The following is a 27,490-nucleotide window of genomic DNA, read 5'->3' as shown; positions in this document are numbered from 1 at the left end:
TCAATCGAGTCAAATTCTGATGTAAATCTGAGATAAACACAAGTATTGTTGAGGCAAAAAGGGGAAAATCATATTTCTGACTGTATATAAATAGACAGCACACAAACTAAAAGCTAAAAAAGTAATTTAATGTTTTAATTTTCCATACCTTGAGGATTCTGACTGGGTTGTTGTTTTCTTACTCAGACTATTTCCTGTATGCTTTCCATTGAAATTGAAAATCTCCTTAATGAATAAAAATGAAGTCACGATATAAGAGATTAAAATGTTAAACAAAACCCAACAAAATAAACTGGCATAATTAGTATCTTCTTACTTTACCTCTTTGCTGTTTATGCGGGTGTTTTGGAAATTTGCTGCAAGCCTAACGAGACAGAAAAAGTTATAATGAGCAATAATGTCAGGTAAAAGGGGTACTGCAGCTTTACAGTGGACAGCTTACCTTATCTTGGGCTTCACATCAGGACTTTGAAACTTTGTAATGGAAAGTAGGAAAATGTAGTCAGTTGTACAGTATTTAAACATAGGTGCATTCAGAATCCATTAAATAAGGGACAGAGGCACAGTGTCGTCCTCCTCAATAATCTAAAAGAGCTTAGAGTGCAATGCAAAAAAAATGCGATTTAATTAAGAGGTGTCCTGAGAACTACAGTAACATGGCTGAAATAACTGATACACTCTTAGTCTTTTAACACTATCGCTTCCTTGTCTGCTCTCAACAAATCCATGTGTAACCCTCGGGGATTAGTATTCTGGCAATCTATTAATCACTTTCTGGCACTGGAATAATCAAGGCCAGTTAAGTAAAGCTGATTTAAATTAAAAAGTGAATTGAAGCATTTTGATATTACTTCAGCAATAGCCTGAGCATTACAAAGTGAGGAACATGATGAACCATGACAGTATTAGAGGTTTACACAGGAAGTAACAGACCTTATCCTTGGGAAGAGTCGGTGAATTGGTGAAAACAACTGATTCACTTGTAGATGTCGGCATACTTTTTGACTGTGCCTTGCAGGTCTCCCTTGGAGGATACAGTAAGACGTGTTAGCAGAATATTCTCAACATTAAGCTTTACCATCTGTTGTACTCCTCAGTCAGTGCCTTACGCTGTGCGTGGTAGTGTGGGCAGGTTGGCTGGCGAACCCCCATCAGACACGGCTGACCAGAAAGTTACCTGAAAGCACAAACAAAGTTTCTGGCCGTTACACATTATACATTGTTTTATAGTAATTGATGGTCTCTGGCATGGGATGCAACATTTGTGTAATGATAATCAGCGTAGCATTAATGTTATATTTAACTTAAGGGGAACCATTTTCACTTTGTATGATGTTAAACCACAGATGTTTAAAAGAACCTGGCCTGGTAATCAGCGGCCACCACTGTATGACTACAGCCAGGAACTGCCTCTTTAAGTTTTCTACAAAGGTTCTGGCCATCATTTCTCTCACTGTATGGTAACATTTCATCGGTGACATTAAATTCTTCTGATATCTTTTAAATCATAATATAAAAATGTCGTTAATTCGAATGTTGCCTAATTTTTAATTGTTATTAGAAATGCACAATAAAATACTGGATTCCGTGGATCGAATCTTGCTGCACCCTTGGCCCCTCAGGGTCGTTATGATCAACACCTGCATTGTAAAACTATGGTAAGTGTCGTATGCAAAATGACAGTTACAACAGACAGCATGGGGAGTCATGGTCATGCCCACCTTGGTTCAAACAGTGAGTGGTTTAAATGATATTGTTACACTGAGTGTAAAAGTAAAAGTTGCCGTAAAGCTTGAAGTGTTGTCGCTTCACCAGATTGCAATAACTATGCTGATGTACAGAATGCGACTCAAATTGTAAGAATATTTTGATTTGACGAGGTGGTTCAAGAAAAAAGAAAAAAAGAGAAATACTAGTAAGTGGTAGAGGTTATGGTTTAGTGGAGCAGGGAACTGATGCCTTTGGAGTAACATGAAATGAGCTTGTTAAGAATCTACTGGGTGGCATATTAAAAACCATAATTTATCACAATAAAACAACATAAAAAATCAAATACCTTGCTGTCCCAATCGGACTGTTCCTGAAGAGCAGACCAGGCCAGCTGAGCTGCATTTTGTTTGGCTTCCTTGACGCTCTTACCCTCACCCACAGGGTATTCCTTGTTGTCGATCACTAATTTGTAGAAAAATCTGTGTTGGGTTTAAAGAATAGTTTTGATCATTGTGTTGACATTTATTTTTTACAACTGAACATCAATCAAGAGTTGGCATAAAGTGTCTGTAGTGTCTACTCAAGTTACAGAGCTTCAGTCTGAACTCACTGAGGGTTATGAGGGGGGCCACATCTCCTCTCTTCGATGAATGTATGGGAGCGCTTTGTTTTCTGACAGTAGTGGTTGACAATTCCTATGAAATTTGTCTCTGTAAAGCTTCCACCTTCAGTATTTACATCCAAGCCTTTTATCTTATCACTGCAATACCAAGACAAATCAGACACTAATTAGAACGTGAAGAACAAAAACAGAATCAAAATGAAACAAAACATTGCCACTGTTTTTCTCACCAGATCTCTGACACATTTTGGTTTGATTCCTCCTTTTGCTGACTTGATGTGCCACTGTATTTCTCATCTCCAGTCTTAAAAACGAAAAAAAGTATAATTCTATTTTGATTCAATGATTGGAGTGTGGCCAACATTTTAAAAAGCTACTTGAACATTCATGACAGTATTACAACTATTGACAGGCATTTCAATTTCTTCCTTCCCTCTGCACTTTAATCAGGCCAGGACAAACTGGTGTGTGTTAATACTTACCTCTGCAGTTTTACTGCCACATATCTCATGATATACAAGCTTTGCTGCCTCCTCCTTGGCTTCCCTCTTTGTTTTCCCATAGCCAGCTGGGTACTCCTTATCACCAACAACATAGCTACAACATCTGATATTACACAAACATTTTATTTAATGAATTTTTAAATAGTGACTAAGCAACTAAAAATGAATCAAGATACATTGTGGAGACTCACAGAGTTGCATTATTTGGTCCCAGTCTCGTTGACTCCACAGCCCTTGTAAGCAGCCTACTCTTGTGACTATATTCATTGAGCCAACATATATAGTTGATGTTACTCGTACTTGTCTGTTGAACTGGTGCTGCGGAAGCTTCTGGTGAATTTTCTGTCTGTCGAGAAAACAACAAACATAGGAGACAAGGAGACGTGCAACGTGAGTTTGTCTTCTGTAATTGGGATACAAAAAATTGACACACCCAGCAGGAGAATTAAGCGGTATATTACACTTACACAATCAGCTGGTTCTTCAAACAGGCCTCTCAGGGTATTTTTCGCCGCGTTCTGTTTGGCTTCCTTCTTGTTCTTCCCCACGCCATCAGGATACACCTTGCCATTCAAGACTGCTCTTACGGTAAATCTGAGGAGAAATTATGAGACCTGTGTTAAAAGGTCAGTACAATGCTAGAACGTGGTGTGATGGACGATTGCATTACAAAGACATGAATCTGCACACTTGATTAATATTCCCAAAGGTGAAGTTATTAACTTGACATAGTGCTGGACCCCCTTAGGCACTCATTAGTAAACTAGAGAGGTTAGAATGCTGGTATAAAGTAACTAATTTTATTATATGTGAACAATACTGTGACATGTAGTACTTAGTACTAACTTCAAGGTTCCCTACTGTACTGAGGCTTTAGTGTTGTCCTTCACTTGCCAGTCGCTTTGGATAACAGCGTCTCCCAAATGAGTAACTGTAATCTAATGTAATATGTGTATTACTGTTAAATTAATTTCCACGCCAGCACCAGAGCTGGTTATCATCAGAAAAATTTTCACTACTGGTATCAATATGATACCTGAGTTGGGTATCGGTTTTAAAACTCTCCGTCAATGCTCAAAGAATATTGATGTCCATCACCCTTGCGTCTATTACAGCCTTTTTTTGAAGAGGTGTCACACTCACACCATGGCCTCAACATTTTCCTATTGTTTCTCTTTCCACAGGGGGTTTCAATGTGCAGATGATAATAAAGGAAGGAATATAGAAGGAATATAATGTTAAGTTAGTCTTCCATCAATTGCACGTGTTGTTTAAATGTGGTAATAGTTGACCAAGGACGTTGATTCGTGGAAACAACACACCGACAAGGACTATGGGATAAACATGCCTGGGGAAACTGAATGGCATGAAAGCAACATATAGAATACAACTATTTTCTAATATTTCTTAAAAAAAACAAAACAACCGATTGCTATTTTCCCATTCGAGTGAATAGGAAAGTGGTCTATCTAAATAGGAAAGACACTGTCCTTCCATTCAGTAGGGATCTGTCCAATTCAAGTCCCCGATCTCTTCCAGTATTACGATCATGCACGAACGTGTTGAAAGGTCGTGAATCCCAGCAAACAACTGATCAAACTCACGTTTTGATGTGATCAGGGCCGACAGATCCGACGTCCTCATATCTCAGCGACGAGCGTGTTCTCTGTACATACTCGTTTAGTTTAGCTACGCAGTTCTCCGTTGCCATTATAAACTACCGAACGGTCGTAATGGCAAATCAGATTACATAAAGAACAGTGGACAAAGTGCAAATCTTAGAATAACGCATCTTTTCCGTTTTCATCTCACTCATCCTCCATGTCTTCGTAAGGCTGGGCCCAGTTTCGATTTGGTCATCGACCACGGTAAAGTTTCGTTTTCTCGGTAAACGTCACATTAACGCGATGCCTTCAAATGATGTGAGAAATTTTCAAAACTGGTTAAATAAACATGAATGTCAAAATGGATAAAATGTAACACTGGGAAAAGCGTATGGTAAAGTTGTGGGAAAGTGTTTTTATAATATTAGCTAGATGTGTCTCTTTTGGCTAGTAGCGGTTAATTAACCCGGTATTAATGTTACATAATCTTTCAATAATTAGTTCGGTGGATATTTATATTTTAACTAACGTCTTCTTGAAGTTTCTTTTTGTTTTGCTGGTTGCTTTAAAATTTTGTAGCTCTAATAAAACATGTGCGAACCTGTTCTTAAAACGTATATTTTGCTTGCTAGCATTAAACAACTACAGATCCCAAGAAGCTTAATGACCGCGCCTACAAGTAAGCCTCGTGGGAGCTGAACTGCCAATTAAATTAAAAATACGATACATATGATAGAAAATCCTTGTATCATGTTTCAGTACTTGAGAGACACAAATGAAAGAAGCTCACAATTTTAGGTGTTGTCTAATGTGAGTTAGAATCTTTCAAACTAGCAAAAAGGCAACCACTGGTGCAGTGCTCTTATTACATACAGAATATCACATTGGCATTGAAATCCAGTGGTGAGACCAGAGGATATTGAAATAGTAACAATAATAATTTTAAGACTCATCTAAACTCACAACTACGTTGGAGTTAGGAGGTATAATGGCATCTTGTGTTCTGTTAAGTAATTCAAACCCAAAGTAATTTATTTTATTATACATTTATAACATAAAACAGTACATAAGGTAAATTGTGAAACATCTAATGAAAACAGTTAATCTTTTCAAAATATAAATATTACAAAAGGTATCATGAATTTCCCACAGGATTTCTAAATTTAAAAAAAAATTTAAGACAACCACTCACAAATAGCATAAACAGTGATGTTCTTAAAGAGACAAACAGCAGATTCCAACGGGATGATAAATAAATCTTCCTCCAATTCTGATCACTTTATTGCCTCGCCTGTTTATTATAGCCAAGTCTGATTAGCCCGTTTCACGTTGCAAAATGCTGTCTGCACTCACTTACCAACATAATGTTTCTAGGGTCAAAAATTTGTACCTGTGTTTTCACTAGGAACTACTGCACATATATATATATATTTTTTTTTATTATCAAGTTCAATCATGGTCTGCTGCTGTATCCCCAGGACAGTTAGAGCATAAGTCCTCTTCGTCTGTAAAAAAGATAAAAAACGAAAATATATATCAGCAAAGGCAATAATACAACAATAAAACTACAGCCATGTTGTCATCACTCTTACCATTATAGGTGGTTCCACACCATATGCAGTAAAAATGGATTCCTCTCAAATAGGATGTCAAAATGTGCAGTTTGTCAAAGGACTGTAACAGAGAGGCACATATCAAATATATTTTAATATTATACTGGATTAATCATCCCTGACTCCTACTGTAAATACTATGTTGTACTATACTATGTTTGCAATTATGCACTGTGATACAACGGTTGGCAACAAGTCTCTGCCCCAAAATAATTTCAAATTCATATCTAACAAATGTAAATGACATTAAATACTTAAATGATGACATACTTGCCAATGTGTTATTGGTTCAATAATACTACTACTACTACTACTACTACTACTACTACTACTACTACTAATAATAATAATAATAATAATAATAATAATAGTACGAGAGAAATACATTATATAATTGAAAACAAACTAAACTGAATACTAACAGTTAATTCCACAATCTCTTCTTCCTTCTCCTCCTCCTGACTATCTTCCTCATCATCAGCGTCTTCTTTTGGCCAGTACCAGTCTTCTCTGGGGACAGTGATGCCCTGAAATGAACAGAGAATTTACAGAAAAACCAAGATCTAGATCTCTCCTCTGTGATATTGTTTCTGTATTAATCCATGGTCATTTTCCTGCCACATTTTTGATAACTCTCATGGCAGAGCACTGTGATGTCCCGCTGAGCCTGTGTATACAGTCATAATTCTTCCAACCTTCTGATTGTCAAGCTGCTCACAGGCTCGCTGGCTCCTCCTGAGATCTCCTTCAATCTTACGCTCCTCTCTCTCTGTTCTTACTCTTGACCTGGAATGAAAAAGTCTGAGATTACACACACACAGACTATAATACATTCGGCATAGTGCATCTCGCAGACAGCTGCAAACTTCACCTGAAATCTTCCAGATTTTTGCTCTCATTCTGTTGTTTGGCTCGCACTTTATGTCGATAATGTTCAAGTTCCTCCTCAGCTTTTCTTTTCTTCACCTCCTCCATTCCAATGCCACCTCTGTCTGATTCAGCATACAAAGAAAAGTACATTGTCAGACATTGGTTGGATTGCATGCTGTTATGAGACACACTTTAAATTTAAAAAAAAAAAAAAAAAATTATTGCCCACCGGTTTTGATGTTTAGAGGAATTGGATCAACCCTCCCAGCTCCTGAAGCAGTCACACAGATAAACATTAATATACGCAAGAAATGCAAAAAATTAAAAATAAGACAAATCAGTAAAGCAGACACTTACCCTCCTTCCCGAGGCCTTGACCAGCTTTGTAACCCATTTTCTGCAGAAGCGCAAATCCCTTGTTCTCATTGCTGATGGAGCTCTGTAAAGCTGCTTCTCGACTTTCCTTCTCCTGCTCCTTGTAGGTTTTCTGACGGTTCTTAATGTTCTTCTCATTTTGCTGCGTCTCCCTCTTTATTGCCTCTTTTACCCGCCTCACCATGTTGACCCCTGGTTTCACATCTTGTCTGATAGATAGAGGAACATTGAGAAAGAAAACGGTGATAGTTATTCTGAAAGCAATGACTGCAAACTTCTATATTTTCACAGCTGACACCACAGGACAATAATCTCCATCGTGGTTCCCAGTGCAACAATTTCGGCACCCCCTGGTTTTAATCCAGAACATGAGACACACAAAACACTTACATTTTACTGAGAAAAGCATCCGACATATAGTCTTCTTCCTCATCAGACATTATGTCCGCGCAAAAAGTGGCAAAATTGTAGTGAACAACAGCTCTAGCTACTATTTAGCTATCCGACTGGGCATTATTTGCCTTCCTGATGTTTGGTTCGCTAAAAGTTACAGTCCGAGTAGCTACAAGCTGCACAGCAAGTCTGGAGTTCCGGAAAATAATTCAGAGAAGGTGTGTATGTAGGTGAGTGCGCAGGGACAACTGGAAAAAAAGGTTACACATAATGTAACACAGTTTTTGTTTGTTATATGGAAGCTGCATTTTCTGGATATTATTGCATTGGTTTCACATCGGACATACTTTATTGCGACACCGCCGATACTCGTCGTCATTCATCCTGGGTTGTCGAAACACAGGTACGATGAACAGTTCTGTTACGTATGTCCAGACTTTCAGGAAGGTGTTGTTACAGAGCTGTTTTTGAACATTTGAATGTCTTCAAATATGACGATAGATAGTTGTCGCTCACTTTGGGTGAGCGTATGTAGCCGGAGTTTAGCTTGTTCCTCGTAGGAACTAGCTAGCTTAGGTTGCTAACTAGCTCGCCTATCAACAGCTGGAGAGAGACAGCTGTCAACAGAGAACACCGAAGTATTGACATTACTGGTCATTAAACATTTCAGTTTTGCCATTTTACATTTTACACGACATTTAAGCACGGTTTTAATAGCGTCTCAACCAGTGACGGCTACTGTAACTACTGTAAGTTACTTTTGTCTCTGGAAAAAAAAAAAAATATATAAAATCATTGCAAAGACGGTTAATGTCCACAAATCTTATGAACTCAAGTGCCGTTATATTGATTTCTAGGTGATAACTAATCTGGTTGGATGAAGGGGCGAATATTAGAGACATGAACTGACAAGTCATATCCCCTAATTTAACATTGCAGAGGCGAGGGTGCACAGCACTGTGTCAAAAGGTCCTCGCCATGGAGCTGGCTCACAGTCTGCTGCTCAATGAAGATGCCTTGGCCCAGATCACTGAAGCAAAGAGGCCTGTCTTCATCTTTGAATGGCTCCGCTTCTTGGATAAAGTTCTTGTGGCTGCAAATAAGGTGACAGTTCCGATTTTCGCCTCATTTTTCTGAGTGGGTTTCATTAGAAGCAGTTTGTCACTTTATTTTGTGTTTGACTGGCAGGTGGATGTGAAGGAGAAGCAGAAGAAGCTGGTGGAACAGCTGACAGGGCTGATCAGCAGTGCTCCTGGACCACCAACAAGGAAACTGCTGGCCAAAAACCTCGCCACCCTCTACAGCATCGGTGACACCTTCACAGTTTTCCAGACTCTGGATAAATGCAATGACATCATCAAAAGCAAAGATGACACACCTGCATACCTGCCAACAAAACTGTAAGATCCCATATAATTACAGCAGTGTGTCTTTACATTGGCCATTTTTAAAAATAAAGTCACTGTGCATATTTGAGATTACACATTTGTGTTTAATCTCACTGTTCAGCACTGCATTCACAGTTTCAGGCATATACTGTAGGCCCACCTTCAAGGGTATCAGCAGTTAATCCAAATGTTAATCTGCAGAATGACCTTTCATGTTTAAAAGGGGGGATTAAGTGTACACGAGCAAATACTATGCCGTGTTTCAGTGGTTGAAGCAGTGGCAATGGTGTCCTGCAGGCTTTTATCCATCATTCATGCTTGTTTTTATTCAGACACAGGAAGACTATGAGGGGATATGGGGTACACATGGGTGTCAGAACCTCCTTGCTAACTACTAAGCCACTGTGTTGCCTATGAAGTGTTTTATCATAGACGATAATGCGTTTAAAGCTTTGAGGTTAAATCTAACTCGTGATGCAGATGATTGATTCAGAGTTCTCATCTGAGTATTTCATTGTATTGCTTATCGAATAATTTGAAGTGATCTGTGGTCATCCTAATGCGTACACTAACTTTTCTTACAGTGCTGCAGTGGCATGTGTTGGAGCTTTTTATGAGAAGATGGGCAGAATGCTGGGAAGCTCCTTTCCAGACACAATTAATAATCTTTTGAAGGCATTAAAGAGTGCAGAGGTAAGACTTTTAAGAGCGCAAAATTCCATTGTCTTTTTTAGCAGAAATGTATTAGCTCTAATTGTATATTGGAGTATAGGAACAGTAATGGATAACCAAAGGGATATACTATTCAGAAACTGTTGTGACATCTATTTTAATCCTCTCATTTTCACCTTTGCTTTGTTGATCTAGTCCCAAGGCAGAGGAGAGATCCTCCTCAGCCTGCAGAAGGTGCTCAGTGGGCTAGGTGGGGCTGCAGCTTCATGTCACAGAGATATCTACAAGAATGCCCGCTCCCTACTCACAGACAGGTCCATGGCCGTGCGCTGTGTGGTAGCAAAGGTTGGTCTCAGATAAACGTTTAAATGGAGCTGTAAAGGATTGAACAAAAGTATGTTAGATTTAGTAGGTGTGGTCATTATTATGTCCAATCCTGATGAATGTTTGTGAAGGTTCCTTGCACTTGTGGAGGATTCTTACAAAGCCTAGAACTGACACCATATAGTATGATTTTCAGACCTTTTCTCCCAAAATCAAATTTTGCTCCAAAAATTAGTGTCTTTCATGTTCTTAACTTGTTGATGCCCTTTTGGGAGATCCTCCAGCAATATCCAAGACTGCACTTTGTGCTCCCATCATAAAGATTTCTTGTGGTCATTGTTTAGGGAACCTTTAGGGATTATCCCTTTTGGAGATAACTAGCCGTGACATTAGGAGCACAAAAATACCATTGACTTATATGTTGGTGCAATGTAATTTATGCTGACCGAGACCATTTCCTGTTTAGAAAACATGACACCAATTATACTATATATGGTGCAAGTTGTGTGGCCTGTATATTAAGGGCAGTTGGTTGCACAGCATTGAAATACAAAACACAATAGATATTCCTTGTACATAGATAATATAAATGTTACTAACTAGACTCCATCTTTATTCTTCTCGCCTGATCAGTGCCTGTTGGAGCTACAGAATGAGGCGGTATTCATGTGGACCACAGAACTGGAGAACATGGCCACGTTGTGTTTCAAGGCCCTGGAGGGATCCAACTATGGTGTTCGAGTAGCGGTGGCCAAACTGCTGGGGACAGTCATGGCTACTGCTTTGATGCCCAAACAAGCAGCTGGTAGGTTAAAGAGATAATTGTGTAGTTTATGTTCAGCTGACTTCATGTTCGTCATGATCTCAATTCTTTTTTCCTCAGTGATGCGTCAGAATGTGAAGCGGGCCACTCTGGAGGAGGTGCTGGAGCTAATGGCCACTGGATTTCTGCGTGGTGGATCTGGCTTCCTGAAGAGCGGAGGGGAAATGTTAAAGGGGGGAGGCTCTGTCAGCAGGGAGGTGCGGGTGGGCGTCACACAGGTGAGCTGAGTTCTTAAAAATGAGAACGAGAATCTGAGCACGCATTGCCTGATTCAAACACTTCATTGAATCTTTCTTCATCCTCCTCAGGCCTACGTTGTATTTGTGACTACACTTGGTGGTCAGTGGCTGGAGCGCAACTTCGCCACATTCCTGTCCCATGTTTTGGACCTGGTGTCTCACCCGCGGGCCACGCAGACACACGTTGAGGCTGTGTACTCACGTCGCTGTGTCTCCTTCATGCTTCGCGCCACCCTGGGGGGCTTACTTGGAGAGAAAGCACAAATTGCAGCCGGCAAAGAAATCTGCCAAGCCATCAGCAAGCAAATGAGGGCTGTGGGTAAGGAGGATGGGGGGGAAATGTCACGGTTCAGAGCACTGCAGAGTAAGTACTCATCCATTATTATCGCTTTTATTTCCCCCTTCAGTCAGTTTCTAAAATTCTTGCATGGTTTGCGCTTGTGCTGTATGTGGAGATGGGTTTTCTTTTCTGTCTTGTGTTGTGTGTGGAGATGGCTTTGCCTATATTTTATGCTTCCTTTCTTGCTTTCTGCTCTTGCTTCTTTTGGATCACTCCTCATGGATCATTCTTCACATCTCTTTTTAACCACAGGCATCATCATAATGTCAGTAACATTATCCATTGCCAGCTCAGCATTTGAGTTACTCATGCTTGCATTATTGCATAGCCCTCATGGCTGTTTGCCTGTGATTTCTTATTCTGTTACTGCATAACAATCACTAAGGAGCCGATAACATAACTCTTTCTGACTGCTGACAAGTGGCTGACACTGGCAGAAATCTGCATGTGCCACTAAATTCACAGACACATAGTAGGAAGAAGCCATTCCCCCTCACAGCAACAAAAAATAATATATACTCCTTATATTTGTCCATCATTTTGTTTTCTTTATTTTAATTATATTTTTTCTGCTCTACAACAACACATCAATCATTTTATAATCACCTTTATCTCATTCAAAGGGGATGATTCTTACTCTGATTTGCTTTGCAACCTTTAAACTATTGTAAGTTATGTCAACCCTACATTCTTTTGTTCTTATTAGACAGAATTTGAAAAAGATGTTGAATGTTGGTGTCTCTCAAGACGTGGTCCTGGGAACTTCATCGTTTACTCTATACTTGCTGCTTGTAGCTTTTGCAACCAGCTGGATCTGTGAGACTTCTTGAAATGAGAAATGTCTGTGCTAAAAGTGACTTGGAAAATGTTTTCCTGGAGCCATGGTGGAAGTGGGACGTCCTAGTGTTTGTTCCCCTCTGTATGCAACAGTCGGTTTCCTGTATCCCAAGTTGTGTGGGGGAAAAAAAAAACATGACTGCCACAGTTCAAGAAGCAGCTTTCAATCTCTTCCTAAAGTCATTTAGTCCACTTTTTTCTGTCTTGACAGTTGCCTAATTAGAGCTCTGAGGATTTCTGTTCCTAATAATGCCTTGATAAATCAGACAGATTTACCAGCATTTTAATTAACCTTTGTACATTTTTTGTGTTTAAAAATACTCAGAGCTCTGAGTTTTTGGCATATACACTACTGGTCAAAAGTTTTACAACAACCTATTTTTCTAGTTTTTGTTGAACTTTAAGCATTTCAAGTCCAGTGAATGACCTTAAATGGTACAAAGGTAAGCGGTGAACTGCCCAAGGTAAAAAAAAAAAAAAAGAAAAAAGTTTAGGTCACCAAAAACAGAAAAATCATGTAAATTTAATAGAAAACAGGCCTTTTTCAGGGATTAAGAAATTGGTTAACTTGTATCTTTCCTGCAGCAATGGCAGTAAATTAAGCTTTGAAAGTTAAGCAAAAAGTTCCTACAGGTTCCCTAACTTTTGTTGATTACTTATAAACCCTCGTTCTGTACAAAGGCAGTGTGGGAACAAACTGTGTTACTACACACTCTGATGCATTATCAGGACAACACTGTGCTGCAGGAAGTAGTTGTGTGTATTGGTATCAGAATGGAGAGGAAAAGGCAAGTAACAAAGGAAGACAGACTGGTTGATCAGGGGTTCATCCAACATAATGACCCAAACCATTAGAAGAAAAGAACTAGATGGTGGCTTCAAATGATGGAAGAGCAGCCCGGCCTCCAGACTTAAACCTCACAGACATGGATTGAGATGAACTGGACAGAGGGTGAAAGCAAACCAACCTACAAATGCAACACATTTGTGGGAACCTTTCCAACAGTACTGGGACAAACTTTCTGAGCAATTTTTTCCATTGTAGAAAAGAACGGCAACGAGTGTGTCCGGCTGCTGAATGATTCAAAAATTTTGCTTAAATTTAGTTCAACAAGAAGATTCCACGATTCCTTGTTTTTAAAATCTTCAGTTGTTTGTTTGTCCTATGATTTAATTTCAGAAACGCTGAGACAATGAATTATGTAAATTTAACAGCTAAAAAATGGGGGTGTATTAAAACTTCTGACCCGTAGTGTATAGCAGTGTCCTCTTCTGTATTTTGAAGTAGTAGTTCTTTGGTTGCACAACTTTTCAGATTGAGGATGTGTGACAGCAATGCATGGCCTAATGTGGTCAGTCAGTTACGTAATTACAAGCTACAGTATACTCATTTAATAGTGCCAGGGAATTGGTCCCATGTTTCAGAGAAAATATCAGTCTAAGTAGCTATTGATTGCTGGCCGTCTTACCCATCAATGCTGCACACAATCTGAATTTTGAATGAAGTGACATCATTATATTTTCAATGTGTGAAGTTTAGTAAGGACTTGGAAAACAATAACTTAGCAGCACATTGTTGCCAGGACTTTTGACCTTGTTCAGCTGCGTTTTATTCTGACATTTTATTCTTGTTCGTTTCTCTTTTTCTGCCACGTTCTGACAGAGGCAGTTGTGAATGACATCAGTGGAGAGAACAAGGCAGGGGCAGCTGACGTCTCTGCCAGTCAGCATGTTATGGTGTGTGCATTGAAAGAACTGGGCAGTCTAGTTCAGAGCTTGAGTGCCACAGCCTCACCACTCATCCAGGAGCCTTCTATAGGTGAGACCGTTAAAATATTAAATAGGACATGTGTTTCCGCGCTCTCAAGCTTCTGTAACACAAGCTGGGTTTACACAGATGATAATGCTCCTAAATGTGAGTGAAAACTCGCTTATTTAGCCAATGTGAATGACGTTAGCCACCATCTCCCGTAACTTTGGTAATTTGTTTTAACATGTAAATCTTACATCCACCGCTGTTACTAACTGAAATATGTGAAGTACTGCACATTACTCTTGATGTGAATCACAGAAGTTGGAATCTCCAGTCAGAAAGAATGAATTTAGACTGAATTGATCATTGCTCTTTTCCCCAGGACTTCTTGAGACTGTGACTTCAGTGCTGCTGCACCCAAGCATGGCAGCTCGTTTGGCGGCAGCCTGGTGTCTGCGGTGTGTTGCCGTGGCCCTGCCCTATCAGCTGACCCCACTGCTGGACCGCTGCGCAGAGAGAATCAACAACCTGAAGAGTTCACCCGAAGCTGTGAGCGGCTACAGCTTTGCGATGGCTGCTCTGCTGGGAGGCGTACACCAGTGCCCACTGGGTATCCCCCATTCCAAGGGCAAGGTGTGTAGCCGCCAATGATACACAGATAAATCACTGACTCACTCTTATGGATTCCTTCTCTTTTGTTTCTGTGAGTTAGATCTTCGCCCTGATTGACCTTCTGTACCAGCCAGTAACCACTTCCCTGTGTTCTTTTCCTGTAGTTAGTTGTGAGTATAGCTGAAGATCTCCTGCGGACAGCTGCTCAGAATAGTCGACTGTCCCTGCAGCGCACACAGGCTGGATGGCTTCTATTAGGGGCCCTCATGACTCTGGGTGAGTCTCCTAGACATTGCTTATCTCTTGGCTTAGCAATACTGTCTCCCTCTAACAATCAACTTGGTCATTGCACTGTGTTTTTGCCCAGGTCCCGCCCTTGTACGCTATCACCTCCCCAAGATGTTGCTGCTGTGGAGGAATGTGTTTCCTCGCTCGCAGAAGGAGCTGGAGGCAGAAAAGGCGAGAGGAGACTCCTTCACCTGGCAGGTCACCCTGGAGGGCCGAGCTGGAGCGCTGTGCGGTAAAGAAACGCCCTCCCGTTTACCTTCACACGCTCCGTAATGTCAGCAGACACAATTCTGATCCAGTCTCCTGTTCCTTTCGTCTGTAGCCATGCGTAGCTTTGTGGCCCACTGTCCCGAGCTGCTCACAGAAGATGTGATCCGTAGACTGATGACTCCCATTGAATGTGCCATGACCATGATGTCTCAGTGAGTGTGATGCTTTTAATCGTGATTGCCTGTTGAAGATATAAAAACTGAGGTATTTTTTTGTCTTTGTTCCAGGATTCAGGATTTTCGTACACACAGTTCAATCATTTTGTCATATGTGATAACTATTATCTGCTTTTCTTTCATTGTTTTCTGATTATGTATCTAATGATTGTTGTGTTTTCATCCTTTGTCAGTGTCCCTGCCATCATTAAGGTCCATGGTGCTCATCTGAAAGCAAGTGCAGCGATGGTGAGGCTCAGGTTGTACGATATCCTGGCTCTATTGCCTCCGAAGACCTATGAAGGTACCAAAGAAACCTCCACATTTTCTTCACAGAAGATGAGAGCATTTATAGGAGGTCCTTTAAACTCTGTAATCTTCTTGTGTAGGTAGTTTCAATGCCCTCCTGAGGGAGCTGGTGGCTGAGTTCACTTTGACAGACAACTCGGCTAACACCACTACCTCTTTGCTGCGCTCTCTCTGTCACTATGACGACAGTGTGCTCATGGGCTCCTGGCTACAGGAGACTGACCACAAATCCATTGAGGATCAAGTTAGTAAAAATCTCTAAATAAATGTAGATTTATTTTTGTGTGTGGTTGTGTTTCTACAAAGGATATTTGGACAGAAATCCTGATTATCTTGCGTTAATTGGTTAACAGTAACGAACTCCACTATTACTATCTGATTTCTTGGCCACTATACAATGTTTGGTCTGTGCTGTTGGTGTTAATATTACTGCATTATTGTTCCTAAACAGCTGCAGCCCAACAGTGCGTCTGGCAGCGGAGCTCTGGAACACGATCCCTCCTCCATCTACCTGCGTGTCCCTGTAGGTGAGGCCATCCCAGGGCCTCTCCCTTTGGGTGTATCTGTCATTGATGCTTCTGTGGCTCTGTTTGGTGTGGTTTTCCCGCATGTCTCCTTCAAACACAGGTGAGATGTTTAGTCGAAATTTTAAAAAGTAGTTTTATATTTATATTTGCAACATGTCCACATTTTGCATTATCTTGTTGTGATATGTTTGTTCTTAGGTTTATTGTTTTTTTTATATTCACTGCTTCACTATGAATCTTTGGGGCATGCTTGGTTTTATTAAATTCTCCCTGACTTTTTATATGATTCAGGCTGCAGATGCTAGACCACTTTGCAGAGTGTATAAAGCAGGCTAAAGGTGTTCGACAGCAGGCAGTCCAACTAAACATCTTTACTGCAGTGCTTAGTGCCCTCAAGGTAAGAAAACTTGCTTTATACCCTCTGAATACAGGAATATCACGTTTTAATTATTCAGTTAATATATACAATGAGAAATAATTTGACTTTCTTTCTGCCTGACTGAAGGGTTTGGCCGAGAACAAGAGTAGTCTGGGTCCAGAGGAGGTTCGTAAGTCGGCCCTGGCCCTGGTGATGGGAGCTTTGGACAATCCTAACCCCATCCTGCGCTGTGCTGCTGGAGAGGCCCTGGGCAGGATGGCTCAGGTGGTGGGAGAGGCTACCTTCATCGCCAGAATGGCACAGACCAGCTTTGACAAGTAGGCATTTTATATTTGCATTGGCTGTGCTTTTTAATTTTCCTTTAGGCTGTGTTTTTTACTGTTATTTCTCCTGTTAAGATCAAGGGAGATTTGGTTAACTCACCCTTATTATAGTCAGTTACAGACAAAAAACTTTTTTATTGGAGGTCAAAGATGTTTTCAGGAGGATAGTAGTATAAGTTATTGGTTGTTACTCATCTATCTTGAACTACCTGTCCTTGGCTTTAATCATATGACTCATATCTCTCCCCCCTCCTCTATTTCCAGACTGAAGTCGGCACGTGATGTAGTTTCAAGGACAGGCCATTCACTGGCTCTCGGCTGTTTGCATCGATATGTTGGAGGAATTGGCTCAGGCCAGCACTTAAAGACCAGTGTCAGCATCCTATTGGCTCTGGCACAGGATGGGTCCTCTCACGAGGTCCAGGTACGGTGAATTACTCAGGAAAAATATACTTTATATTAGAATTCACTCATGGTTTAATAAAAATAGGAAAGTTGGAATGGTTTGAATGATTTTTTTGTCCCCTAGCTTCTTCTGTCTAAACTGGATTATAGTTTGTTTAACTTGGATGTTGTTTTTCATATTGTATTTCATTTCTAAGCATAATTTAAAAAAAACATCAAGCTTTGTTTCATCATTCATGCTTTACACATTACTAATTCAGATCTTGTCTACACTTTTTTTTTTTTTTTTTTTTTGTCAGACATGGGCTCTGCACTCTCTGGCCCTGATCGTGGACTCCAGTGGTCCCATGTACAGAGGCTACGTGGAGCCCACCCTGTCCCTGGTGCTCACCCTGCTCCTCACTGTGCCCCCATCTCACACAGAGGTGCACCAGTGTTTGGGCCGCTGCCTGGGAGCTCTCATCACCACTGTGGGACCCGAATTACAGGGTAACTGTGGCAAAAAAAAACATCACAAACCTCCGTTGTATCACTGTGATTTTCTCATTGGACTCTAATTTCTTTAAAAGCCATGTAAATATAATTTACCCTTTCCCGGCCAGCAGATGGCAGTGTAATAAATGTTAACCCACCACAGGACACTGAAGCAGACTTAGAGATGTACTGTGTATCCTCTAACTGATTATAAATGCTGTTTCTTTTTGTCTCTCTTCCTAATTTGTGTCGTTGGCATTGCTAGGAAATGGAGCCACTATCTCCACCATTCGCTCGTCCTGCCTGGTTGGTTGTGCCATAATGCAGGACCACTCGGACTCCCTTGTGCAGGCAGCTGCCATCTCATGTCTGCAGCAGCTGCACATGTTCGCTCCACGCCATGTCAACCTGTCAAGCCTGGTGCCCTGTCTCTGTGTAAGAGATATGTTTCAGACTATAAGTATGGTACTAGCGTTTGTCTTAATCCTAATCATAATTTCCTACTGTGCTATGGGAACCCTGCAGGTGCATCTATGTAGCTCTCACCTATTGCTGCGTCGTGCTGCCGTGGCCTGCCTGAGACAGCTCGCCCAGAGAGAGGCTGCAGAGGTCTGTGAGTATGCTATGAGCCTGGCGAGGAGAGCAGGAGACAGCAAAGACAACACTACAATCAGTGAGTACGAATCGTGAACCTGACAAGAGCCTTCTTTTTAGTTATTATACCTCAAAGAGACATTGTGACTCTTTCATTGTTGACTTTGTCCCTGGTTCAGATCTGAACATTACAGAGACTGGTCTGGAGGGTGTTCTTTTTGGCATGCTGGATCGGGAGACAGACAGGAAGCTTTGTTCTGATATCCATGACACACTGGGGCACATGCTATCGTCTCTTGCTGTGGAAAAGCTTTCTCATTGGCTGAAACTTTGCAAGGATGTCCTGGCAGCAACTACAGGTAAATCTACAAAACAACAAAATATTACACATTACCATTTTCTCTCTCTTAGGAAATTAAGGTTGGAACAGAAAACAGAGTGTCACACAGCAGTGGGAGAAGATAAGTCAAGTAAAGTTTATTTTTATAGCCCATCCAACCATAGTCCCTCTCCTCTTTCAGATGTAGGAGGAGCCGTTGCATTCGAGGTGGAAAAGGATGAGGAAGACTCAGAGAAAAAAGACGAGATGGACGATGACACCATGTTCACAGGCCTGGGCGAAGACGACAAATCCAAGCCCTCTGTGGCTCCGCGCTGGGTGACGCGGGTGTTTGCCGCCGATTGCTTGTGCCGCATCATCCTGCTGTGTGAGAATGCAGACAAAGTGCACTTCGACCTGGCAGCTGCCCGCTGTGCACAAGCCAAGAACCCCAAAGGTACCATTCACCATGCTGCCAAAACAGAGTAGCTCAGAGTTCACTGAAAGCATTTGTTATTGATTTATGCCCCCTGTGATCTTTTGTCAGTCCAATTAAATAGAATGTATTTTTTGGGTTGAGTTTATAGAGTAGTTATTTTTTTGCAAACTCCAGGCAGTTCTAGTGACACCTGCTGAATAAGCGTATTCATGTGGTTTAATGTAAAGATAGAACCAAGCTAGAGATGAGTAAGCAAAAAGGGAGGGTTGTTTTTTTTTTTTTTTTTTTAAACTCTGACAGGTAATAGAGCCAGTATTAATATAAGCTCCTTGGAAATAAGGGAGCATTTTACTGGCTAGACAGTAAGAGCACAGTGTAATGATTTTGCAGCCCTGGAAGCACCTAAGACAAATTTAGTGACTGGGATTGAGTGGATGGTTGGACTGCAGGTTGGTGTATCCAACTAATCTCTTGAAAGGTGCACTTCACCTAAAACTCAATTAAATCTCAGCCCAGGGTCGATATCCGATTTCTTTTGAATAACTGTAAGTACACACTGAAAACTGATTTGAGGTGCATGTCTGTATTTAATCTTCAGTTCATTCTCACTAAGTGGAAAGTGTTATAAGGCAAACACGGAGACCTCTGAGGCGGCAATAATTGTACCTTCTAAGGATTACTAGAGCAAATATTAAACAGTGACTGGCAAATGTTGAAATGAAGAGAAATCTGTCATAAATTCAATTTTCCGACTGGTTATTGCGGCTGCTCAGTGAGGTCACAGTCCTCACAATGACTGATGTGCATCTCTATTCTTCACATGATACTTGTGGTTTCCCCCCCCATCCAGGAGATCTGTTGGTGCTCCATTTGTCTGACCTCATCCGCATGGCCTTCATGGCAGCAACAGACCACAGTAACCAGCTGAGGATGGCTGGCCTCCAGGCCCTGGAGGACATCATTAAAAAGTTTGCATCCGTACCAGAGCCTGAGTTCCCAGGGCACGTTATCCTGGAACAATACCAGGCTAATGTGAGTCAAAAAACACATCAAATTGCATTATGGCACATGATTCCTAAATTGATAGTGACACGGTGAACGTGAAACAACCTTAAGAAGTGAACTCTTGCCAATCATGTATGCATTTAGGTCGGAGCTGCCCTCAGACCCGCATTTTCGCCTGATACACCGTCTGACATAACAGCTAAGGCATGCCAGGTAAGAAAAAAACATTTAGAAGAAAATTTTACCAACTGAATTAGTTTACATTTCTCTTTCTCCTGTGGTGTTCACTGAAAATACTTCACAACGCTGTCTGAGGTGTGGACTACAGAGATGCAGAGAGGACATTAGCACCTAGCAACTAGCTCAGTTTGTGCTGTAACATTCATGCTACTGAACAGCTGTCCTTGCATGTATCCATATGTTTTGATGATGTTAGAGGCCTTTGTAGCAATGTGACTGCAATAGCAGTTAATTACCACTGCTCAGTGAGTCATCGTCCCCTTAGAACCCAGCAATGTCAGATTTTCTGCCTCAATACTCTTTGACTTATTTGACTCATGTAAAGAATGAGTGACAGGGGAAAATAACAAACTTGCCTGTCAGCAGTATTGTTAAAAACCTTACTCTCTTTTTGTCCCTGGCTGAGAGTTTGTGGCCGTTGAAACTATTTCTGGTCTTTCTGAAGGCCAAAAGCTTGATCTCAGGGTTTCTCTTTTCTCAACAGAATGATTAACTCAAAGCAACATAAAAAACAAAATAAATATCCATCATCACATTTACTTTTAAACACCTTGTATCATCAAGTTAAGATGTAATCTTATAAATTTCTATTCCACTTGTGCAGCCCTAACATATAAATACTAATTATTAATAACTGTTCCTGGACACCCCCACCACCTTTAATGGCGTGTATGATGGCTAATCAACCTTGAGCACTCTGTTATGTAACATGGGTTTTTAATTTTTCTCAAGAGTTGGAAGAGAAGTAATCACTAAAAGGTATACAAGTCAATTAGTTATACCATGTATTACCTTGACCCTTCTATGTGACTACAGGTGTGTAGTACGTGGATTGGTAGTGGCGTAGTCAGTGACCTCAATGACCTGCGGCGAGTCCACAACCTGCTCGTGTCATCGCTGGACAAGGTGCAGGCTGGAAAGGGTTCATCCAGTCAGCTGTACAGTGAGAGTGCAACCACGATGGAGAAACTGGCTGTGCTGAAGGCGTGGGCTGAGGTCAGGCTGAAAACCCTGATGAGAGCACTGTCGGATAATTGTTACACTGCAAGTGATGTACATAATAAATCTGTCTATACACACTGGCTTTCTTTCTCAGGTGTATGTGGTGGCGATGAAGATCAAGAAAGAGGCCGAGTCTAAACCTGCCAAGCCAGTCAGAAGCGGAGACGACGATGAGGATGAGGAGGATCTGGGCGCCGACGTGCTTCCACCCGACAGTCTCATCACATTGGTGCAGCCAGAGCTGCCCTCGCTGAGCCGCCTGTGGCTGGCCATGCTGCGGGACTACGCTCTGCTCACTCTGCCTGCTGAGTTCTCCAGTCAGCTGCCCCCTGATGGTACAATACAGAGTTTTGCCTCCCAAATACTAATATAATCTAGAAATGTTTCATTTTAAAGGAGATATTTTCCACTGCAAGGACACGTTTACATTACATAATGTTCTGAGATGTAGCTCATATCAAGCAGTAGTTTTTGAGTTCTTTGCTCTATTTTTGCTCCTATAAAAGTCAAGATTATATTTTCCAGAGAACTACTCCAGACATTACCAAAAAACCTTCAATGTGATTTGGACAGTTTTTTGAAAAAAAAGAAAAAAGAAAAAAAATGTCAACAAAAACATCTCCTAGAGTACTGTCAATTAGACATTTAGATTAGATGTACATATCATTACGAAATTCAAATTAAATTGAAAAGTAATTTACTGTAAAAGTATTTACCTACTATTGTGTGTCTGTGTTCAGGTGGAGCGTTTTATACTCCTGAGACTATAGACACAGCAAGGCTCCACTACCGCAGCTCCTGGGCCCCTGTCCTGCATGCTGTGGCCCTTTGGCTGAGCAGCACCGGGTTTGGAGCTGCTGAGGAGAAAGAAGAGGTCCCATCAGCTCCCTCCAAGGCCCCTGCCCTCCCTCAAGGAGCCCCCTCCGCCACAAAGACCCTTGAGGAGTCAGTCAAAGACAGGATGCATCTAATGTTGGGTAAAGACAGACACAGCCATCATCTGTGGTTTAGAGATGGATGTTGCTGTGCTCAGGAGGAGCACCTCATATACTCACACTTAAAACAAACATAAAGGAACTGCTTTGTGTTTACCTTAAACCCTTGTATCCACCTTGCAACTGCCAACAGTGAAAGGGTGGTAGTGGATGAGAGCAAAAAAAGAAAATAGCATGAAGACACCCTAAATGCATTTTTCCGTTTTGTCTCTCAGGTGTCAGTATAGAGTTTCTTTGCTTCCCCCGGCCAGAGGAGCCCATTGAACATGTGATGTCTTGCCTGCAGGCGCTGTGCACTCTGCTAGAATCTCCTTGTGCTAAGATCCATATCGCAGAGGACCAGGTAAAGACAAAAGTCAGAGTGTAGGGATTAAAGATGTAAGGAAGTGAGATATGACAATATAACATACTGCTATTTTAGAATCTGAATTTTGTTTAAAAATTGATACTACATTATACATTTAGTATACAATTTTAAATAAAATGTATGTAAAAATATTAAAGCTCTGTTTTACAATTTGTATTTGTATTTTAGGAAACACAATTTATACTTGCTTATTGGGATTTTGGAAAACTCTGTTTCAGTTTGCATTTAAAAAATGGTATTACTTTCGTAGGTTGACTGAAGTTCAAGCACTGCATAAACCAAAATTAAAACCTCAACTAAAAGAGCACAAGTTCCAGTCGGATGGCATTACTGATTGCAGATATACTTTTACAAAATATCAAGTAAGAAACAGTAGATTGTATGCATGGCCTCTGTTGTTTACGCCTTGCAGTAGTTAATTCATTGGTATGGTTCAAGTGATATATTTACCAGTGACTGATCTCTACCCCAGTGCAAATATCTGGCAAACAAGACATGATCGCGTGATATTTACTGACTTTGACATTGCTCCATTAAATAACTGACCGCCATACAAGGGATAATGGGATACTGAGGGCTTCAAAGGATACACGTAGTTTTTTTCCTACAAATTCCGAAAAACGAAGGTTGCATTTCTCGGCTGCATTTGGCGAAGCCTTTGAAATGGGACAGTCCTTGTCGGCCCTATGACGTGGACTTCAGAGGACCCAGCTCCTCAACTGGGACACATTATGTGTCTGTCTGCCGCTGCCACACTATCATTAGAGTCTCCTGTCACAGCACATACGCATGATGTGTGTGTGCATGGGAAGGTGGGGATCTCTCTTTCTTTTAACCTAATTTATATATCAGTGAAGCTTTTCTGTACTTTGAATAGGAAAAAATGGTACTTGAAATTCTTTTAACATACAGTATGAAAGTTATTTGAAGATGTTTTTACTGGAATTGAAACTTCGATCCAGAGGTTATGCCCGCCTGCCTTCCGTGTCTCCATATAAAACTTGGCCACGTACTAACAACTGCCTGCGGAGCTGTTAGCAATGAGCCATAACAGATGTTGTTTCAGGCATTACACTGCAGAAGTTAAATCGATTCCCTCTCTAAATATCAGTGTTCACATTGCCAGTGTTTCACCGTGGTGTTACGGTAATTGTTATTTGTGTTGTAGCTGTTGGCAGTGGAGCTCCTGAACGTGCTCCACAGGCTGCTGTTGACCCGGGACCCTCCTGCTGTCCAGCTCCAGGTCACTGCTGTGGTACAGGAGACCATCAGGGCTGCACAGGACCAGCTGCAGCGACAGAAGACCAGCAAGGGTCAGCAACTTAGACATTCTTTATATTATTATTATTATTATTATTATTACATTACATTACACTTTAATACTTTCAGATTCTGAAAACACATTCTCACTGTGCTGTTTTTGCTTCATCTAAAAGATGACTTAACAAAAGAGCGTTAATATCAATATTAAGTTAGTTAAGTTTTTTATTCATATTTAAGTTGTTTCAGTTACGTGGCTTTTTGAGTGAGCTAGGTCACTGTTATTTTGCTCAGGCAAAGAGGAGGAAGGTGAGAAAGACTCTCAGCCCAGTCTAGGGGAAGGAGGAGACACAGGGGAGCTCGTCCCTGGCAAGTCTCTAGTGTTTGCAGCAATGGAGCTGCTCGTGTTCATCCTGGTCCGCCACTTACCACAGCTTAATACACGTGTGAAGGAGTCACCCAGTCATGTGCCACTCAGGCCTCAGCGACTACCCGAAGAAAGTGCACGCCTGGTGGCAAACACAGTTTCAATCTTGGCAGAACTGCCCTCGCTCTGCTCTCCTGCTGGTGAGGCCCAAGGCAAACTGCAACAACACACTCACACCATGCAAAATATGCACCACATACACATACAAAAGCATATCCCCTTTTCACCACAGTACATATTGATACCAAGTCTGACCCAGCTTTGATCATTTTTAGAGCAATTCACCTTCCTGTTCTGCACTGTTCAGATTTGTGTGCGCCAATGATAAATTATACTCTTAAACCCACTAAAAAGCCTAGTTCTGCTGTGGTTTCTTTGTCCCTTCAATGCTCAGATGGTAATATAAACTGCGATATGCATTTGTCTGAGATTGTGAATATTATTAAGTGTGTTAGTATGAATATTATTAGCATAACAATGTGGTGTTCACTGTGAAATGATTTCTCACAGTTTTTTGCCCCCCCCTCCCTTTTACAGGAAGCATGACTATCCTACCTACGGTGCTCTTCCTAATCACCGGGGTACTGAGGGAAACTGCAGTTAAGACGTCCGACAACTCGTTGCCTGTGCCTGTGTCAGCTGCCCTGCAGGGCATCAAGACCATCATCACCTCCCCACTGGCCCGGGTGGAGAGCATGCAGACACAGTGGACCGGCCTCTTGAGGAGCAGCCTGGCATCTGTGCTGGAGTACTCACAGCCAGGTAAGCAAGTGCATGCTGATATATGCAGTCACCTCTGGCCTTTCTGTGGAGAAGACAAGAAAAAGAAATATGATTGCGTGTTTGTGTATTTCTATAGATGAGTCCAGGCCTGACATGGATGAGGTCACTATGTTGACGGCGATAACACTCTTCCTGCTGTCTGCCAGTAATGAACTTGTAGGAGTGACAGTCCTGCAGAAGGGCTGCATGGACCGCTTCCGAAACGGCCTGAACTCTTACGATCCAGGGGTAAGCACCTGTGTATACAAATGAGAGAGACTGAGAATCTCAAGTTGGACACATCTTAAATTGTCTAAACAAAAGGTCTGTTAGACTTTCCAAAAGTGTGTGGCCAATGTAAGTGAATGATTCCATTCATTTTGCCCAAGGTTCAGGCCCGGTGTTACCAGCTGCTGTTGTCAGTGTTTCAGCACTCCAGCCGTGCCCTGTCTACCCCGTACATCCACGCTCTGGCTCCACTCATGGTGGAGAAGCTGAAGGCAGTAGAGCGCAGTCGGCCAGGAACTGCTGCTGAGCTGCAGGCTGTGCAGGAGGGCATCAGGGTCCTGGAGAGTCTGGTTGGCATGGTTGAAGAGCAGAACCGTAAGTATGCCTCTGCCTAAAGGACCACTGAAGAATTATATTTGTTCCATTAAAGTGTTGCGCTCTATTAAAGTAGGTCTCTTAAAGTATGCTGCTTAGTGCCTTTGGATGTGGGCTGTCAAAGATCAGAACAATAGTGAATGTTTATTTGATTGTCAAAATAGTTGCCGTTCTGTTGATCAACTCATCGATTAACGTTTTCAGGTCTAATTATATTTATTATGCAACTTTTTTAATCTTTAATGGTTTTTAATGTGTTTAATAGGAGTGCAGTTGCTTGCTCTTCTTGTACCCACTCTCGTCTCCTACCTTTTGGATGAAAATGCCATCTCCTCTGCGCCCCAAGTCTCCAAAGGCCTGCATGATTTTGCCCTTCAGAACTTAATGAGGATTGGCCCCCTCTATCCAGCCGCCTTCAAGATAGTAATTGGTGCAGCACCTGAGCTTAAAACCCGTCTGGAATCTGCTATACGAGCCAACCAGGCCAGCAGCAAAGCCAAAGCTGCAGCCAGGCAAGCTCAGCCAACTGTGCAAGCTGCACCAACCATCAAACTCAAGACAAGCTTCTTCTGAGCACTCCAAAAATGCACTGTACACTCTCACAGCCTAATTTAATGTTGTATTTTTTGGTTTGTTGTGTTTTCTGTCAAGAGTACCACATGTCATGTCTGTAACAACGAAAGTTTCTTAAATGTATTTATTTATTCTACATCTCATCTCTGTTTTTAATGAATGGGAACTCTTGAAGTTGAAGTCAAGAAGGCAGTGATGTAAATATGATTAAAAAGCCTTTGAATGTTAACTATTAAAAAAAAAAACCTCACTTTAAAATCTGTAGAAAATTTTGATCATTTGAATGTATCATTTCTGGACTTGATGCACATATATAAAGGGACACAATATACATTCTTATTTTTCCAGTAGGTTCTTTTTTTTTTCCTGATCTTGTTCTTTTTGTCCAGTAATCATCCCTCTCTCTGAGTTGATGTTTACTGTTCACTGCCATTTTTCTCTTTTTGATTTGACATCACCATGAGCATGGCAGTTGTTATATTCCAGTCATGCGTGTTTCTTTAATGGAGCTTGTTTAGTATATGGCACTGGGGTCTTCTGATTGTTACTAACGGGTATTTCTTTTTTTCTTTTTTTTTTCTTTTTTTGAAAAGGTCATTTGCTCTTAAATTATGTTGTAAACATTCGACCACATTCTTTAAAACACAGCTGAGAAATTAGTTTTGATCATCATTTTGTGCCCAAGATGAGATTTTATTAGAACCCATAGATTATTAAAATCATCAGGCTTTCAAATTGTTTTTAGGTAGAAATTGCCATTCTCACAGAGACCGTTTATTGGTCTGCTCATAAGTGGGGGAATACTACATCATTGAATGTATGTTCTGCATATCATACAGATTGTTGATTTCCTTGATCCATAGATATTTGTAATAGTTACATAATAACCGAGCATCAGCTGCCATCAGAAATTGGCAGACTTGTCGAAATGGCCCTATGTAATAATCTGCTCTCATTTCTTTGAAATGTGAATAAAGTTGCTTTGACCTCACTCTGCTGTTGCCTAGAATTGGTTGCACATTTTAGCTGATGGTTGAACCCAGTTTGGGGAACAGATACCGATGCACCATCTGTAGCAGAATGCATAACTGATGTT

The 27,490-nt window shown here is 41.2% G+C and overlaps 3 protein-coding genes across 10 annotated transcripts in view; 1 reads left to right on the top strand and 2 right to left on the bottom strand.

Moving 5' to 3' along the window:
• The window catches only part of eif2ak2 (eukaryotic translation initiation factor 2-alpha kinase 2), a 10,468-nt gene extending 5,758 nt beyond the window's left edge, over positions 1-4,710 (bottom strand). For 3 of the 4 annotated variants that reach the window (XM_040139927.1, XM_040139929.1, XM_040139930.1), the window contains exons 1-13: positions 4,440-4,709; positions 3,303-3,429; positions 3,027-3,181; positions 2,815-2,938; positions 2,563-2,636; positions 2,321-2,470; positions 2,057-2,189; positions 1,110-1,177; positions 934-1,024; positions 443-474; positions 322-364; positions 149-225; positions 1-27 (exon numbers count right to left, since the gene is read on the bottom strand). The exon at positions 1-27 is cut by the window's left edge and continues 93 nt beyond it. In XM_040139927.1, coding sequence (XP_039995861.1) covers positions 1-27; positions 149-225; positions 322-364; positions 443-474; positions 934-1,024; positions 1,110-1,177; positions 2,057-2,189; positions 2,321-2,470; positions 2,563-2,636; positions 2,815-2,938; positions 3,027-3,181; positions 3,303-3,429; positions 4,440-4,546 — 1,208 coding nt within the window. In that variant the 5' untranslated portion in view covers positions 4,547-4,709. Of the gene's footprint in view, positions 28-148; positions 226-321; positions 365-442; positions 475-933; positions 1,025-1,109; positions 1,178-2,056; positions 2,190-2,320; positions 2,471-2,562; positions 2,637-2,814; positions 2,939-3,026; positions 3,182-3,302; positions 3,430-4,439 lie in introns of all 4 variants that reach the window. The other variant, XM_040139928.1, reaches the window with a different exon arrangement.
• Positions 4,711-5,869: 1,159 nt separating this feature from the next.
• Positions 5,870-7,887, bottom strand: gpatch11 (G patch domain containing 11). Its single transcript, XM_040138906.1, has 8 exons — positions 7,688-7,887; positions 7,280-7,506; positions 7,152-7,193; positions 6,924-7,044; positions 6,748-6,838; positions 6,475-6,579; positions 6,032-6,113; positions 5,870-5,944 (listed from the first exon to the last, which is right to left on the bottom strand). Exons 1-8 carry the CDS (start codon positions 7,735-7,737, stop codon positions 5,889-5,891), a joined length of 774 nt encoding a protein of 257 aa, XP_039994840.1. The 5' UTR covers positions 7,738-7,887; the 3' UTR covers positions 5,870-5,888.
• Positions 7,888-7,940: 53 nt separating this feature from the next.
• Positions 7,941-27,385, top strand: heatr5b (HEAT repeat containing 5B). 5 transcript variants are annotated; one of them, XM_040138903.1, is made up of 36 exons: positions 7,943-8,093; positions 8,630-8,794; positions 8,879-9,090; positions 9,663-9,771; positions 9,946-10,095; positions 10,708-10,879; positions 10,958-11,115; positions 11,206-11,455; positions 13,977-14,132; positions 14,449-14,699; positions 14,843-14,954; positions 15,046-15,198; positions 15,289-15,388; positions 15,586-15,695; positions 15,781-15,944; positions 16,152-16,327; positions 16,519-16,624; positions 16,733-16,923; positions 17,194-17,353; positions 17,634-17,823; positions 18,074-18,243; positions 18,334-18,481; positions 18,582-18,761; positions 18,924-19,178; positions 20,011-20,192; positions 20,310-20,378; positions 21,222-21,401; positions 21,502-21,742; positions 22,148-22,384; positions 22,618-22,745; positions 23,938-24,082; positions 24,324-24,596; positions 24,994-25,218; positions 25,316-25,467; positions 25,608-25,821; positions 26,087-27,385. In XM_040138903.1, exons 1-36 carry the CDS (start codon positions 7,986-7,988, stop codon positions 26,392-26,394), a joined length of 6,300 nt encoding a protein of 2,099 aa, XP_039994837.1. In that variant the 5' UTR covers positions 7,943-7,985; the 3' UTR covers positions 26,395-27,385. The 5 variants fall into 5 exon arrangements, with proteins under 5 accessions (XP_039994834.1, XP_039994835.1, XP_039994837.1 ...); XM_040138902.1 differs by having other exon boundaries at positions 11,206-11,500; XM_040138900.1 differs by having other exon boundaries at positions 7,941-8,093; positions 11,206-11,500; positions 18,074-18,481.
• Positions 27,386-27,490: the final 105 nt, after the last annotated feature.

This window comes from Xiphias gladius, chromosome 11, assembly GCF_016859285.1.
Source record: "Xiphias gladius isolate SHS-SW01 ecotype Sanya breed wild chromosome 11, ASM1685928v1, whole genome shotgun sequence".
NCBI lineage: Eukaryota > Metazoa > Chordata > Actinopteri > Istiophoriformes > Xiphiidae > Xiphias > Xiphias gladius.
This window is presented reverse-complemented; position numbering and strand designations above follow the sequence as displayed.